Below are 15,669 nucleotides of genomic sequence, written 5' to 3' on the forward strand. Positions count from 1 at the left end.
CCACTTGTCTCTCTCTCTTCCGCTCTCCACTTGTCTCTCTGTACCTCTCTCCACCTGTCTCTCTCTCTCCGTTTGTCCCTCTCTTCCTCTCTCCACTTGTCTATCTCTTCCTCTCTCCACTTGTCTATCTCTCCCTCTCTCCACTTGTCTATCTCTACCTCTCTCCACTTGTCTCTCTTTACTTCTCTCCACTCCTCATATCTCTCCCTCACCAATGTTTTTCTGCTTTTTTTCTACCTGTCTGTCCCATTTTTCTCCCAAGCTTCCTTTCCTCTCTCTCTACCACTTCTCATCCACTTCCCTCCATCTCCTTACCTAGCCTAACTCTCCACCTCCTTAACCCCTTTTCATCCACCTCTCTTTAACTCTTTTTATTACATTGTAACCCTTTTTTTAGTTCTCTTTATATTCTCCCTTCAACTTCTTCTCTCTCTCACTCTCATTCCATTTATGCACAGTTGAGCAGAACAGCCACCGCTTAGTTGGCCGTGATATCAGATGGCTATCGGGGGGCTGTGTTTGAAACAGCAGCCTGCAGCGTTTAACTCCCGATTTAAAACACTTTAGAAGCTCTTTTAGAGCATCATTAAGTGTTTTCAGAGCTGATTCGATATTATAGTGAAATTAAGGCTGATTTGGGTGAAGTGGAACTGCGGTGGGCCTCACAGTTCAATCTGCATTCTGGAAAAACACAGATCCAGCCGTCCGATTACACACTGCAGCTGAGTGAACGCACGTACACACTCTGAGACTTTAGTAAAAGTACAAGGGGGTAGGTGCTCATGAATGTACCTGTCTGCCTGTGGTGGTATCATACTTATAAATGTACCTCAGCAGTGCTACTCAAGAAAAATGTGAGTGAAATTACAAGAGAGAAAGATGCAGTCAGTTTTTGAACTGCAGGCTTTAAAAATACTCGGTTCCTTCATTAATGGAAACCCCAAATAGAACTTCAAATTAACATAATTGTTTAGTATTAGTTAGTCTTTTCACTACTTAGGCTAAACACCAGAGTTTTTTTCCCGTGTTGTATATTTGGATGTAGCTGTTTCAAAATAATGTCCAGTAAGTGGAAGCACAAGGTGGTAGGTGTTTCTAATAAAGTGGACGGCAGTGAGCTAAAGCAAAATATTGTTAAAGTGTAATGCAGCGATTTAAGCAAAAAGTATTAGGTGTTTCTATTAAAGTGGACAGCAGGGAGCTGAAGCAAAATATGGTAGGTGTTTCTATTAAAGCGCAAATCGCTGATTCGAGTCAAAGAGTGGTAGGTGTTTCTATTAAAGTGGCCTTTAGCATTTAGGGAAAGCACAAGGTAGGTGTATTTCATGAAGACACACACTCACATTAGTCTACATTAGCTCAGCCAGATTGAAACCCCATCACGCATCACTGGCTTAAAACACCCAGTGTGTGTGTGTGTGTGTGTGTGTGATGACATTCCCATGGGATTGCATCATCATGCAAATACAAAACATAACTGTTTATAAATAAAAAATAATGAAGTAAACAAATAAAACAAGCGAACAGTCGTGATTTGTGCAGCAGGTGGTAAATAAAGAACACAGCGTGTGTAGATGTGAGCGAACCTGAAATATATAAATAGGAAACTAATGATATACATCCAAACATCAGTGCTTCATTTATTATATTACGGAAGTAAATTAAACATGCTTTAATTATTTATTAAATCACATTAAATGTGATGCAGGAGTCTCGGTTGGCAGCTGAAAATTTGAGGGATAATAATTTAATTACATTAGAGAACTTTTTCGTGCCTACACACAGCATGTGTGTGGTGTGTGTGTGTGTGAGTGTGTTTACTCTAGGGAGAAGCTTTTTATAGTCGTATGATGAATGTGCTCATACGCATACACCTGAAAGGCTCTTGCACCTGCAGCTAAGTTTATGCCCTAGTACATCTAGAGAGATGAACTGCACTGTCATAATACACACACACACACACAGACTTCAGCCTTAAACTGGTAAAAGTTCTTTCGCTGAGTCTGTTGTTTCCATAGTGTTACTCACCAATAACTTCACACATACACACGCACATTCAGCCTCAACTGTGCTAAACACTTTAAAATGTGTTTGTCCATCCTTTAAACGCCTCTCTCTCTCTCTCCCTCTCTATCTCTGTCTCTTTTACTCTGTCTCTCTGATTTAAAGTTGTTCTGTTCCAGATTTGGTGCATTTCAGAGAGGACACAAAAGTACACCACAAACCACACACACACACACTCTCTCTCACACACACACACACACACACATAAACCCAGCTGAGCTAAACAAAGCTGCTCATTTTCATTCTTCATCTCTGAGCTAAACGTCGAGTTTGCTGAAATTTTATACACACACATTCTTTCACACACACACACACACACGCACACACACGCGGTATGGGTGTAAATGTCTGACCTCACAAGGGCTGAATTATGATTCCTTAGGAAACAATTCAGTGAATCATGAAAGTATATTCCCACATACTCATACACATTCTACCTCTCCAGTCCTCACTTTGCCTCACATACACAGAGCAGCTTAAAATAACAGTAAAATCTCTGTAACACTGTATATGAATCAGCTAAATGGGATCCTTAAAGTGATTCAGTGAGCACACAGTATGCACAGTTTACATCATCTTTTTATATATATATATATATATATATATATATATATATATATATATATATATATATATATATATATATATATATATTTTACCTGTATGATTAAAGAATATTTATATTTATATTTTTATATTTTAATAATGTTTAATATATAACTTTTCATATGTAAAAATGAACCTCAGGGTGGAAACAAAAATCATTGACTCTGATTCATCACACGCACTCCCTGCTGAACCATCATGCCGCCCTTAAACTGAGCCTAATTAATAATTGGCCAAAGCTACAAAAACTTCATATACATATATTATATATTAAAATACAGGTATGACGGTGATGTCAGTGATACTGAATTGCCCAGCCCTCAAACCTTACCTGAACCCTCTTTCTGTGTGTGTGTGTGTGTGTGTGTGTGTGTTAGGCCGACGGCACCACTCGTGGTCAGTCTGCCCGGTTGCCGTGGCGACAGGTCAGCCGGGGTGAAGACGATTATGGGATGTGTCTGAGCTTTATGGCTGACAGACGAAAAACACACTGAAGCACAACGAGCAGTGAGGCGTAAACACACACACACACACACACACACACACACACATGCTGTCTCACTCCCTCCCCGTCTGATACATCTTTTTTATCTCTTTCCTCAGTGAAGTGGCGGCGTGTGTGTGTGTGTGGTGGCGGGTATGTTGACGGGTCAGTGAGCTGCTCCTTTTTTCCACTGCTTTATTTCTGCAGCTCTTCAGATTCACTGAGTCAGAGGAAATGTTTGCAGAGTGTTTATGAAGCGTTATAAAGGGCTTATTTAACTTAACATACCTGTCACGGAGTGTGTTATATATGTGTGTGTGTGTGCAGCACTGTTGTTCAGGATGCTATTCAAACATCCAGTTAAATCTCTCTTTTACTAAATACACACACACACACGCTCAGACATATTTATGCAGCTTTGAAACATATTTGTAATAAACATGAAATACTTTATTACACTTTCTAAAAGTATATATTTCTGTTCAATCAGATGTTGCTTAGCAATGTTGAAACAAAAAATCAGTGTAAAGATATTGGATTTGTTACCAATGTTAGCCTAGCATTTCCTTTTTAAGTGAACTAAAGAAGCACACGTTAGGTATGTCTTGGTTGATCAAATGCAGCAACTTTAGTATTACTATAATGCAAATATAATAAACAAGCTGTTGTGTTCATGAACGAAGCAGTACTGATTATGAGGGCTGTAATGGTACTGGACCATGAGTATTAACTATACTAATCATTTTTATTAATATTATGGCTGTTAATGCAAAAATATTTATAGACTTCATTTGGTTGTATCCTTGATAGGATGTGAATCCACAACCTCCTAATGACAGAGTGTAATCTTAGATAGTTAACCCAAATATCCCAACTGGTTATCATGGTGTTGCAAGTTGGTTGCTATGGCATTGCAAGTGATTGCTGTAATGTTCCTAAGTGTTTGCTATATTGTTGCTATGAAATTTAAACTGGTTACTGTGGTGTTCCTTAGTGGTTGCTATAACATCGCAGGTCATTGTTAAGGTTTTGCTAAATAGTTTCTAGGTGGTTGCTATGGTATCCCAGGAGGTGGCTATGGTGTTGCAAAGTGGATGGGTGCTACAGTGTGGCAAGGTGATTGCTATGGTGTGGTTGCCAGGGTGTTGCTAGGGGATTGCTAATGGGTTTCCTAAGCTGTTATCTCAGAGAATGTGCAATTGATTAAAAAGTATACAACCCAGCATTGCACAATTAGACTAAATGGTCTGTAATTGGAATAGTGTCAATATTGTGCAATTTTCTATGTTTGGTATTGGCACCAAATACATCAACTGAACGACATTTTAAAAAAAAAGCTCCAATATCTGTAGTATATCAGTGTTTGGTTATTAAAAGGGGAGCATTTTTTCTGCTGTACTTACAGGTGATGAAATAGTTGACATTGCGTTTGAACTCCAGGCCCATGTAGTTGGGGCTGAACTCCTGGAATTTGATGGTGAATTTGATGTCCTTCTCAGGTTTGTTGCAGGTGACCAACACATTGGGGTCTAGAACTGTGCTACAGGACTCGGCCTGCTCCTTCTTCACCAGGTACAGTTTATAGAACTCGTAAGGCCGACCCGCAGAACCTCGCGGACACATAATATCCAGCTTATCTCCAATCTCTGGGTAAATCACCAGCCCTTTTCCAGAAACAAACCTGGAACACACATAGAAACACACAGAGGTTACACACAGGAACATTCATAAACAACTTCTTACATACAGTAAACAGAACACTGAGGAACAGGATGAATTGAGGATAATAAAAAGTGCAGAGAACCAGATACAGGACTACAGTCGGTAATTATAGAACTACAAAGTAATCCTAGAGCTGAGAAACATAGACAGTAAGTGTGTAGAAACAAGGAGGTGGTGTTAATGAAGTGGCTGGTGAGTGTACACCCATAGCACACACAAACAGAAAGACAGAAAGGTGAATATCTTCTGCATGAATTGTGAAACGAAATAAACAGATGTTTCTAAAAATTATTTATAATTCTTAATAGCATATATGATTGTGTATTATATAGTATAGCATTTTTTTATCTTAAATTTTATATTAAAATCCACCATTGGCACCAGTACACTGCGTGTCCTCCAACAAAAGTAGGTTAAGGAACCAGGTATGTTCGTTTGCGGCAGGAACCGAAGAATACTAGGTTCTTTTGGTGGAAAACTGCTATCAGATTAATACGTTGCATTAAAAAACACAGACGTCATACTGGCACATGAAAATGCAGAAACATAGAAATCTAATAAAACTGTATGAAAAGTATGCACCTGAATTTTACTTTTAGTAAAATCCTTCCTTATTTTATTACACAAATCATTATAAAACACACAACACATGGTGTCAGGGTGCGTGAAGGAGGGACGAGGAGAGCGGATGCAAATGCGAGTGTATTTATTATACAGATAACAAAAGACAAAAATAAACAAATAAACGGAAACTAAACAGAAAACAAGAAACATGGAGAACAGAGACGCAACCACAACAGGCTAACAAAGCACAAGAACCGACACGGGGGAAAGGGAGCACGGACTATAAATAGTGTAACACACACGGGAAACAGAGAACACCTGGGGCTAAGGGGCGGAGTTACAAATGATACACAGGTGAGGGCAAGAAACACTGAGGAGCACGGATCACGTGGGAGACACACTCACAGGCACAAGCAGAGACAGGCACAGAAAAAGGTAAATAAACACAGAAACACGAGAACAGACAGGGACCACGTGACAGAACCCACCCCTTAACGCGCAACTCCTGGGGCGCGAAAAAACAAACCCCCAGGAGCCGGTCAGGAGAGGGTGGAAACCAAAAAACAAAAAACAAAACACAAGACTAGAACAGAGGACACCCGAGAGGAGACTGAACAGAAAACGGGGACTGGACATTACTGGGCAAAGGGACCGGAACGAAAACAGTAATGGGGACAGAAACAAACACGGTGACGGGGACTGGAACAGAAAAACCACGAGTGACAGAGACTGGAACATAGACAGAGACGGGAACCATGACAGGCAGAGACAGGGGTACGAGAAACATAGATGGGTACCCAGGGCTGGAAAAAGTCTGTGGGGGCAGCCTGGGTACACCACAAGGGGCAAAGTCAGGGGGCCTCGGAGCAGGCCTGGAAAGGCGGGGCCTGGGAGTGGGCGTGGCGGCGGGAGCCACGGGCACAGGAGTAGGTGCGTTTACCGCCGGTCCGCCGGTGAAGTCCGGCGCGGAGAGCGCCGGTCCGCCGGTGAAGTCCGGCGCGGGGAGCGCTGGTCCGCCGGTGAAGTCCGGCGCGGGGAGCGCTGGTCCGCCGGTGAAGTCCGGCGCGGGGAGCGCTGGTCCGCCGGTGAAGTCCGGCGCGGGGAGCGCTGGTCCGCCGGTGAAGTCCGGCGCGGGGAGCGCTGGGTCGCCGGTGAAGTCCGGCGCGGGGAGCGCTGGTCCGCCGGTGAAGTCCGGCGCGGGGAGCGCTGGGTCGCCGGTGAAGTCCGGCGCGGAGAGCGCTGGTCCGCCGGTGAAGTCCGGCTCGGAGAGCGCTGGGTCGCCGCCGAAGTCCGGCTCGGAGTGCGCTGGGTCGCCGGTGAAATCCGGCTCGGAGGGCGCTGGGTCGCCGGTGAAATCCGGCTCGGAGGGCGCTGGGTCGCCGGTGAAGTCCGGCTCGGAGGGCGCTGGGTCGCCGGTCAGGAACCAGGGCGGACAAAGGCATGCGGTAGGCAGGACTGCCCCTGGAGGCAACGGCAGACGGGCTGGTGTAGGGAGGTAATCTCCCTCCTCCTCCTCCGAGCTGGACGCAGGTGTGAGGAAGTCTACATAGTCCCAGAAATAAGACTCCTCACAACCTGCGTCCCTGCCAACACGGTGCGCCCCCCCAAAAAGTGCTCCCTCCTTGAGAGGGTCCTCCTCGGGCGAGCGGGAGCGCTGAGAACGCCGCTGCCGTCTTTTCCTCCTCCGGCGCCGGCTAGCTGAGGAGTTGAGAGGAGGCTGCTCCTCCAGCACGCCGCGAGAAAGGGAGGTGCGGCGGATCGCCAATCTGGAACCCAGGTAGACGCCACTCGCTGCATCCATAGTTCGGTCGGTTCTTCTGTCAGGGTGCGTGAAGGAGGGACGAGGAGAGCGGATGCAAATGCGAGTGTATTTATTATACAGATAACAAAAGACAAAAATAAACAAATAAACGGAAACTAAACAGAAAACAAGAAACATGGAGAACAGAGACGCAACCACAACAGGCTAACAAAGCACAAGAACCGACACGGGGGAAAGGGAGCACGGACTATAAATAGTGTAACACACACGGGAAACAGAGAACACCTGGGGCTAAGGGGCGGAGTTACAAATGATACACAGGTGAGGGCAAGAAACACTGAGGAGCACGGATCACGTGGGAGACACACTCACAGGCACAAGCAGAGACAGGCACAGAAAAAGGTAAATAAACACAGAAACACGAGAACAGACAGGGACCACGTGACACATGGCCTACAGCATGATAGATAGATAGATAGATACAGATAGATAGATACAGCACACAGCTGTAATTTTATAGTTATTTACCGTTAAAATTATACTGTAAATTACAATGAAAGCAATGCAGCGAGTAGCCAGTAATTTACTGTAATGTTGCATTAAAATAATTGCCTGGGTGTGTGTATTTGTGTGTGTGTGTGAAAGAAAGTGAGAGAGAGTGAAAGAGGTTTCAGTGAATCTTCAACTGTTAAAATACCAAACACAGCTCAAACCCATAGCCTTCCTCTCACACTGCCAAACCTACCACACACACTACTCAGTGCCAAACCCGACTAACAGAGCCAAAGGAAAACCTGCTTACACACACAGTTGTTGAGCTGTTTCATGCTTTTATACTGGTCATACTGGCACATGAAACATTCACAAACTCTAAACCTCAAACCCTAAACCTTCTGCTCCAAGCCGTTACCAAAATTAAAGCTCTAAACTTAAACCTTAAACTCTAAACCCTAAATCCCAATCCTTGAACCTAAAACCTAAACCTTAGTCCTTTTAATCAAAACCAAAAACTCACATTATTTAAACAGCTAACATTAAACTTCTCTTGAACTCACGATTTTTAAATGTAAAACCTTAAATCTCCACCCAAAATCCTGACAAACTATGTGAAAATCTAATTTTAAACAATAAATCTGAATTCTAATGCCAAAATTCTGATCCAATAAACTTAGGTATAATCCGGAAATTCTAGGGCCCTATTTTAGTGATCTACAGGCAAGCCGTCAACCGCTCACTGCACAGCTTGATTGCATGTCAGTGTGGTTTTGATTTGCAACTACACAAAAAATGTGTAAACTACACTGAAATGCGCAAAACGCATAAACCAATCAGCGTGTCACTTCCCATTTTCTTTAAGAGCCAGGTGCGCTTTAACTTTGGCTGCTTTTACATTTTTCAACAGAGAAAACTGACCTGCGTGTTCACGCTGTAAAGTTGCCTGAGCTGTTTATTAACAGGAACAGCAATGTCAGTTGTGCACCTGTGTTTTTCGTTGCCAAGATAGCAATAGCCTAATAGCACAGATGCAAGGTGCTATTAAACCTTGTGCAGGATGCAAGATAGGGCCCTTAATCTCTTAAACCCATTGCTCTGAAACCAATCCTAGTCTTGACTAGAGTGTAAGAGATGAATTGAGAGATTAATTGAGAGATGAATTGCTATTGTAATTATGTTTCAGTCCGGTCGAGAATCTCAGTTTAAAATCTGTGTAGTCTGGGACGAGGCATAATCCATCTCCAAAAATCTGGAAGCCCTAAACCCCCACAGAACACACACACACACACAAGCTCCAAACCACACTTATATTACTGGAAACAGAAACACCACTGATGTCACTGCGGTGTGTTTGTGTGTGTGTGTGTGTGTGTGTGTGTGTGTGTGTGTGTGTGTGTCTGTGTGTGTGTATGTGAGCTGAGTGTTCAATTTAATTTCCATAATGACACAATGATAAAATCACACCGTCACTGCAAACACACTCCTTTACTCACACTCACTCTTTCTCTCTTTCTCTGGTTCAGGAATGTGTGTGAGTGTGTGAAAGATGGGAGACCTTTTAGCAGAGAGGATAAACACACCTCATTCAACAAAATGTCATTTTCAGAGAAAATCACCTCTCTTTCACACATGTACACACACACACACACACACACACACTGTGTGTCTGTCTGGCAGTGGTCCAGGTCTGTGTGTGTGTACAGAGAGATCAGGTAGCGGAGTCATCTTTCCACTTTATTGCTCAGGTGTGTATGTGTGTGTGTGTGTGTGTGTGTGTGTGTGTGTGTGTGAAACGGTGCATTCTTCAAAGCTCACTGTTGCCAAACTGTCCTAAACACTCTCTCAAAACAACACAAGGCCCTCTGTGTGAGTAACTGTGTGTGTGTGTGTGTGTGTGTGTGGCTCGCAGGTAAAGAGAGAGAAAGACTGACAGGCAGGAGAGAAAGACTGAAAGGGATAAAGAAGCGAAGAGGAGAGAGAGAGACAGGAAGATATATATGAAGAGAAAGAGAGAGAGATTAGGATTAAAGAGATAAAGTGAGTGAGATAAGAGGAATAAAGAGAACTAGAAATATAAAAGGGGAGAGAGAGAGAGAGAGAGAGAGAGAGAGATGGTGCAAGAGAGAAGAGAGAAAAAGAGAAGAGAGAAAGAGAGGGATAGGGAGACAGAGAGGAGTATTATGCCTGTTTAAAGGTCTATGAATATTAATGAACATTATTTGCATATTCATTGGTCTGGCACAATGCGACTCATCTCATTGGCTGAGCACGTTTTTACAGCAGATTCTTTAACGTCTGGCCTCTGTCTGTCACAAGGCGCTTCTCTGGCCTGTCAAACACGCTTATCCCACACACACACACACACACACATTAACACACACACATAGAGTTTAACACATTCACACATGCAGAAAGGGCTGGTGTGTAATTTGATGTGGAGCACGGAGAGCTCAGTGGTTCACCCAAGATGGCGGCGCGTTAACACGCAGCGGCCGCTCTGGGTCCGTTAAATGGTGCTTTTGTGTTACTATTTGTCGTTTTTTCCGTTTATTTCCTGCAAATATGTGCATCGGAACACCCGTGCACATGTTCTACCACCGCCAGACCCTGCTACAGTGGAGAAATCAGCCAGAAAACACGCTACCGCACGAGGTTCTGCAGACGGTACTTGAGCTTAGCCTGCTAAGAGACCCAGGCCGCCAGCCTGCGGTGTTTCCTGACGCCGGAGCCCAGAGGAAGTGCCATCGCAAGCGGTGCGAGCGTAAGCGTAAGCGCAAGCGCGGAAAGAGAGCAGGGATCCGCGCGAGGCTAAAGGCTAGTCCTAGCCGGCCGGCTATACCATCGCTCTTTCTGGCAAACGTCTGTTCCCTTGACAATAAACTGGACTACATCCGACTCCAGCGAACAACCCAGCGTGAGTTCAGAGACTGCTGTGCTTTGGTTTTTGTGGAATCGTGGCTGAACGACAACATTCCGGACAGCGCCATTCAGCTAGCCGGGCTAACCGCGTTCAGAGCGGATAGGAGCGCGGCTCTATCCGGGAAGACCCGCGGTGGAGGCGTGTGTGTTTACATCAACACGGAATGGTGTAACAACGCTGTGACTGTCGCCAAACACTGCTCTCCGCTGGTGCAGTTCCTGATAGTCAAGTGCAGACCTTTTTATTTAGTAGGGGAGTTCTCCGCCGTGCTAATAGCTGCTGTCTACATCCCACCCAGCGCTAGCATTGGTGCTAATGCTAAAGAGGCTCTGTGTGAACTGCAGAACAAACACCCAGACGGACTGTTTATTATCGCCGGAGATTTCAACCACGCAAATCTCAAGTCAGTGCTCCCTAAATTCCATCAACATGTGGACTTTGCAACGAGAGGAGCGAGCGCGCTGGATCTTGTTTACACAAACATCCTCAGCGCGTACCGGGCGGAGCCCCGCCCCCACCTCGCTTTCTCGGACCACATGTGTGTTTGGCTGACTCCAACATACACACCACTCATCAGACGCTCCAGACCAGTTCAGAAGCAGGTGAAAACCTGGCCGGCAGGCTCCATCTCTGCCCTTCAGGACTGTTTTGAGTGCACTGCATGGGACATGTTTAGGGAGGCTGCTACTGAAGGCGATTCTGTTGATTTGGAGGAGTATGCAGCATCAGTCACTGGCTACATCAGCAAGTGTATTGATGATGTCACTGTCTCCAAGACCATCACTACACGCCCAAACCAGAAGCCTTGGATGACTGCTGAGGTACGTGCGCTGATGAGAACCCGCGACTCCGCCTTCAGAGTGGGTGACAAGGTGGCCCTGAGGAAAGCGAGAGCCGATCTGTCAAGATCCATCAGAGAGGCAAAGCGCGCACACGCCCAGAGAATCCACAGCCACTTCAAGGACACGGGTGATGCGCGGCGTATGTGGCAGGGCATCCAGGCAATCACCAACTACAGGACAATGCCACCGTCCTGTGAACGTGATGCCTCCCTCCCTGTTGCCTGAACAACTTTTATGCACGGTTTGAGGCACAAAACAACACGATGGTGAGAAAGACCATGCCCAAGCCGGACGAGCAGGTGTTGTGCCTGACTGCAGTGGATGTGACGAACACTCTGCGCAGAGTCAACCCACGAAAAGCTGCAGGACCAGACAACATCCCCGGCAGAGTGCTCAGGGAGTGCGCAGACCAGCTGACAGATGTTCTCACGGACATCTTCAACATCTCCCTGTGCAGCGCCACTGTCCCAACGTGCCTCAAGTCCACCACCATCGTTCCCATGCCAAAGAAGTCCACAGTGTCCTGCCTCAATGACTACCGTCCCGTTGCACTTACACCCATCATCATGAAGTGCTTCGAGAGGCTAGTCATGAGGAACATCAAGACACGACTGCCCTCTTCACTGGACCCCCTGCAGTTTGCGTATCGTCCCAATCGCTCCACGGACGATGCCATCACCACCACCCTTCATCTCTCCCTCACCCACCTGGAGAAGAAGGACACTTACGTCAGAATGCTGTTTATAGACTTCAGTTCAGCATTCAACACCATCATCCCACAGAACCTTATCAGGAAGCTAAGCTCGCTCGGCCTCAACACCCCCCTCTGCAACTGGATCCTGGACTTTCTGACGGGGAGACCCCAGTCAGTCCGGTTCGGGGGCAGCACCTCCAGCACCATCACACTGAACACTAGGGCCCCCCAGGGCAGTGTCCTGAGTCCTCTGCTGTTCACCCTGCTGACTCATGACTGTGCTGCAAAACACAGTTCTAACAGCTTTATCAAGTTCGCCTGATGATACAACCGTGCTGGGTCTCATCACCAAAGGCGACGAGTCAGCATACAGAGAGGAGGTGCAGCAGCTTACAGACTGGTGTACAGTCAACAACCTTCACCTGAATGTGGACAAGACAAAGGAAATGGTTGTTGACTTCAGGAGAGCACAACACACCCACTCTCCACTCAACATCAACGGGTCCTCTGTGGAGATTGTTAAGAGCACCAAGTTCCTTGGTGTCCACTTAGCAGATAACCTCACCTGGACCCTGAACACCAGCTCTACAGCCAAGAAAGCCCAACAGCGTCTCTACTTCCTCCGGAAGCTGAGAATGGCCCGTCTCCCTCCACCCATCCTCACACTCTTCTATAGAGGGACCATTGAGAGCATCCTGAGCAGCTGCATCACTGCCTGGTTTGGGACCTGCACCGTCTCTGACCGCAAGACCCTCCAGCGTATTGTGAGGACAGCTGAGAGGATCATCGGCGTCTCTCTCCCCTCCATCACGGACATTTACACCACCCGCAGCATCCGCAAAGCAACCAGCATTGTGAATGACCCCACTCATCCCTCACACGAACTGTTCTCCCTCCTGCCTTCGGGAAGAAGGTACCGCAGCATCCGGTCCAGCACGACCAGATTCTGCAACAGCTTCTACCCCCAAGCCATCAGACTCCTCAACTGCAGAGACTGAACTGATGGTTTTTCTGTACATGCACACACACTCTTACCCCACTTACCCCAGAAAATGGAAAGCACTAAAAACCCTACTACCTCACTGGACTTTATTGCACACTGTGTAATAGAGGTAATTACTACCTCACTGGTCTTTTTTGCACACTGTTTGCACACTGCATAATTTGCACACTGTCGTGTTATTTATTATTCTTTGTCTGTATTGTGTTGTATTGTCTGTCTGCACTTTTGTACTGTTGCACTATTGTTCTGTCTACACTGTGTTTATGTGCACCATGGTCCCTGGAGGAACGTTGTTTCGTTTCACTGTGTACTCTGTATATAGCTGAAATGACAATAAAAACTAACTGACTAATAGTCTTTTGGAGATTTTTGATTTATTGGATCAGGACTACACTGGATAGACTTTTTAAAATTAAAGTAAATTTGCAGAAAGACAAACAACAAACTTTTATCACCTTATTTTAGGATCAGAAGTGCTAAAAAATTGTGAGTTATATGATTCCCTCATGAACACGAGTCCCCTAATGTCCGCATTATGCCAAGAGCGTGCTGATTCGCTGTAAACTATTTCTTTTATTCAATTTCCAGTCGAAATAATCGACTCATATGATACTTTAGCTTATTTGATTGGAAGGTGATTGCTCTGCAGTCTCAATTTGAGTGTGTGAGGTGGTGTGCATGCGAGTGGTTTTTAATTGTTGGACACAACATAGCTAAAATTAAGGTAGGAAGACGGGATTGTTGTATCCGTTGCTTAAAATTAAAATGTCTGTGTAATTTCTATTTAAGATTTCATGAAATAAATGTATGTAACAGAATCACTGCAGAGTTGAGGTACGATTGCTATGATTGCTGCGCTGTTGCTCAGTAGTGGCTGTGGTTGATTGCAGGGGTATTACTAGCTGTTTGTCTGCTGCTGACTAGTTCACAGTTGACAGGTCTGACAGTTGTCTGCCAAAAATCTACAAAGCATTTCATCCAAAATAATGCGAAGTAAAAACCATTCACAAGATATCACAGCATATTATTTAAACTGTGCAACAGAATTGACTGTTAAAATGTATTATCTGAGTATTGTCACTCACACATGGTATGGTGAACTATTACCATTAACAACACTGTAAAAATACTGTTATAATCTGTGGTGTAATAAATAAGGTTATTTATGATGTAGTTTTTATTTATGTTATTATACACAGAATTGTTGTTATTTATGATGTTGTTAATACATTATTATCAATTACATTGTAGTACAATGCTGTGTTATTTTTTTTATTATTTATCTGTAAGAAAGTATGAAGTATTTGAGCATGTAAGTATTGTGGCAGTTGTGTTGCCTACATCAGCCCACATTCCAGAGTAAAGAAATGGAGTTTTAGAATTGGAAAGGTGGCGACAGTCAGGACAGATCATTCTGCAGAATAAATTAACATTAAATGAGCAGAATCTAAATGAACACTCCTCAAAACGTCTGCTTCACTGTGTCAGAGTGTGTGTGTGTGTGTGTGTGTGTGTGTGTGTGTGTGATAAATGAGCTTTAAAGGGTTAAACTCTCTCAGTGTGACTTTTGTCTCCTCAATCAGCAGGCGGCTCAAAATCTCTTTATCTTTATTCCTTTATTCTTTTATTCCTCGCCCTCCTCCCTCGCTCCTCAATGAAGACGTCAAACTTTCATTCTTCTGCTGACAGCGAAGAGAGAGAGAGTGTGTGTTTTTAAAGGGAAGAGTGAGAAAAAGAGAGAGCAAAAGAGGACAAGAGAGAGAGAAGGCCTTTCACTCTTTCTGGATTTTTTCACTGCTGATGTTCGCGCTTTGTTTCTCTGTTTTAAACGTTATTTTATTGCAACGCATGCGTAAAAGTGTACAGTTAAAGTCTAGTTGAACAGGATGTGACATCATCAGCACGAATGGATTTTCTACAAAATCCGTCTCTTAATCATGCTCTTTTATTTCTCTTCTTTTAGTCTCTCTAAATCAACGTCTTACTGTTTTTTTCTCTCTTTTTTCCATTTCTCAATTTTCCTCATTATTTTGCGTCTCTTACACTCTTTTTTGATCTCCACTGTTCAGATATTTTCACTGATCACTCATTATAAATTCAAAATAGTAAGTAAAAGTGAAGTATAAAAATGCATGTAAAATTGCATTTTTATACTTTTCTGTTTGTCTTGATGTCAGAAAATGATAAAACAAGACATGGAGTGCACATAATAATCTAAACTCATCAAATTCTGATGATGATCAAATCTCTCCTCTTCTGCTGATGAGAACAGAACACTTACAATCTGCTTCAGAGATCATTCGGGTCATTCTAAAGGTTAAGATGGCTTGATTTGGTCCCTCATATCCATTCCAACACACACACACACGCACACACTAACACACACATAGACACACACAGACACACACAAAACGGAAAGACCCTCTTCGCATTTGTAAGAAGGCTACACGGGATTAGCGCTGTTACTGAATGGCTCCAATTAAACACTGAATACACCAGCCATGCAAATCAGG

General features: G+C 44.4%; 1 protein-coding gene across 1 annotated transcript in view; it reads right to left on the bottom strand.

Annotated features, from left to right (window-relative positions):
* Positions 1 to 15,669, bottom strand: part of efnb1 (ephrin-B1) — a 57,818-nt gene that overhangs the window by 21,372 nt on the left and 20,777 nt on the right. Inside the window, exon 2 of the mRNA XM_007256412.3 lies at positions 4,558 to 4,835. Coding sequence (XP_007256474.3) covers positions 4,558 to 4,835 — 278 coding nt within the window. The remainder of the gene's footprint in view (positions 1 to 4,557; positions 4,836 to 15,669) is intronic.

This window comes from Astyanax mexicanus, chromosome 1 (genome assembly GCF_023375975.1).
Source record: "Astyanax mexicanus isolate ESR-SI-001 chromosome 1, AstMex3_surface, whole genome shotgun sequence".
NCBI classification, from domain to species: Eukaryota; Metazoa; Chordata; class Actinopteri; order Characiformes; family Acestrorhamphidae; genus Astyanax; species Astyanax mexicanus.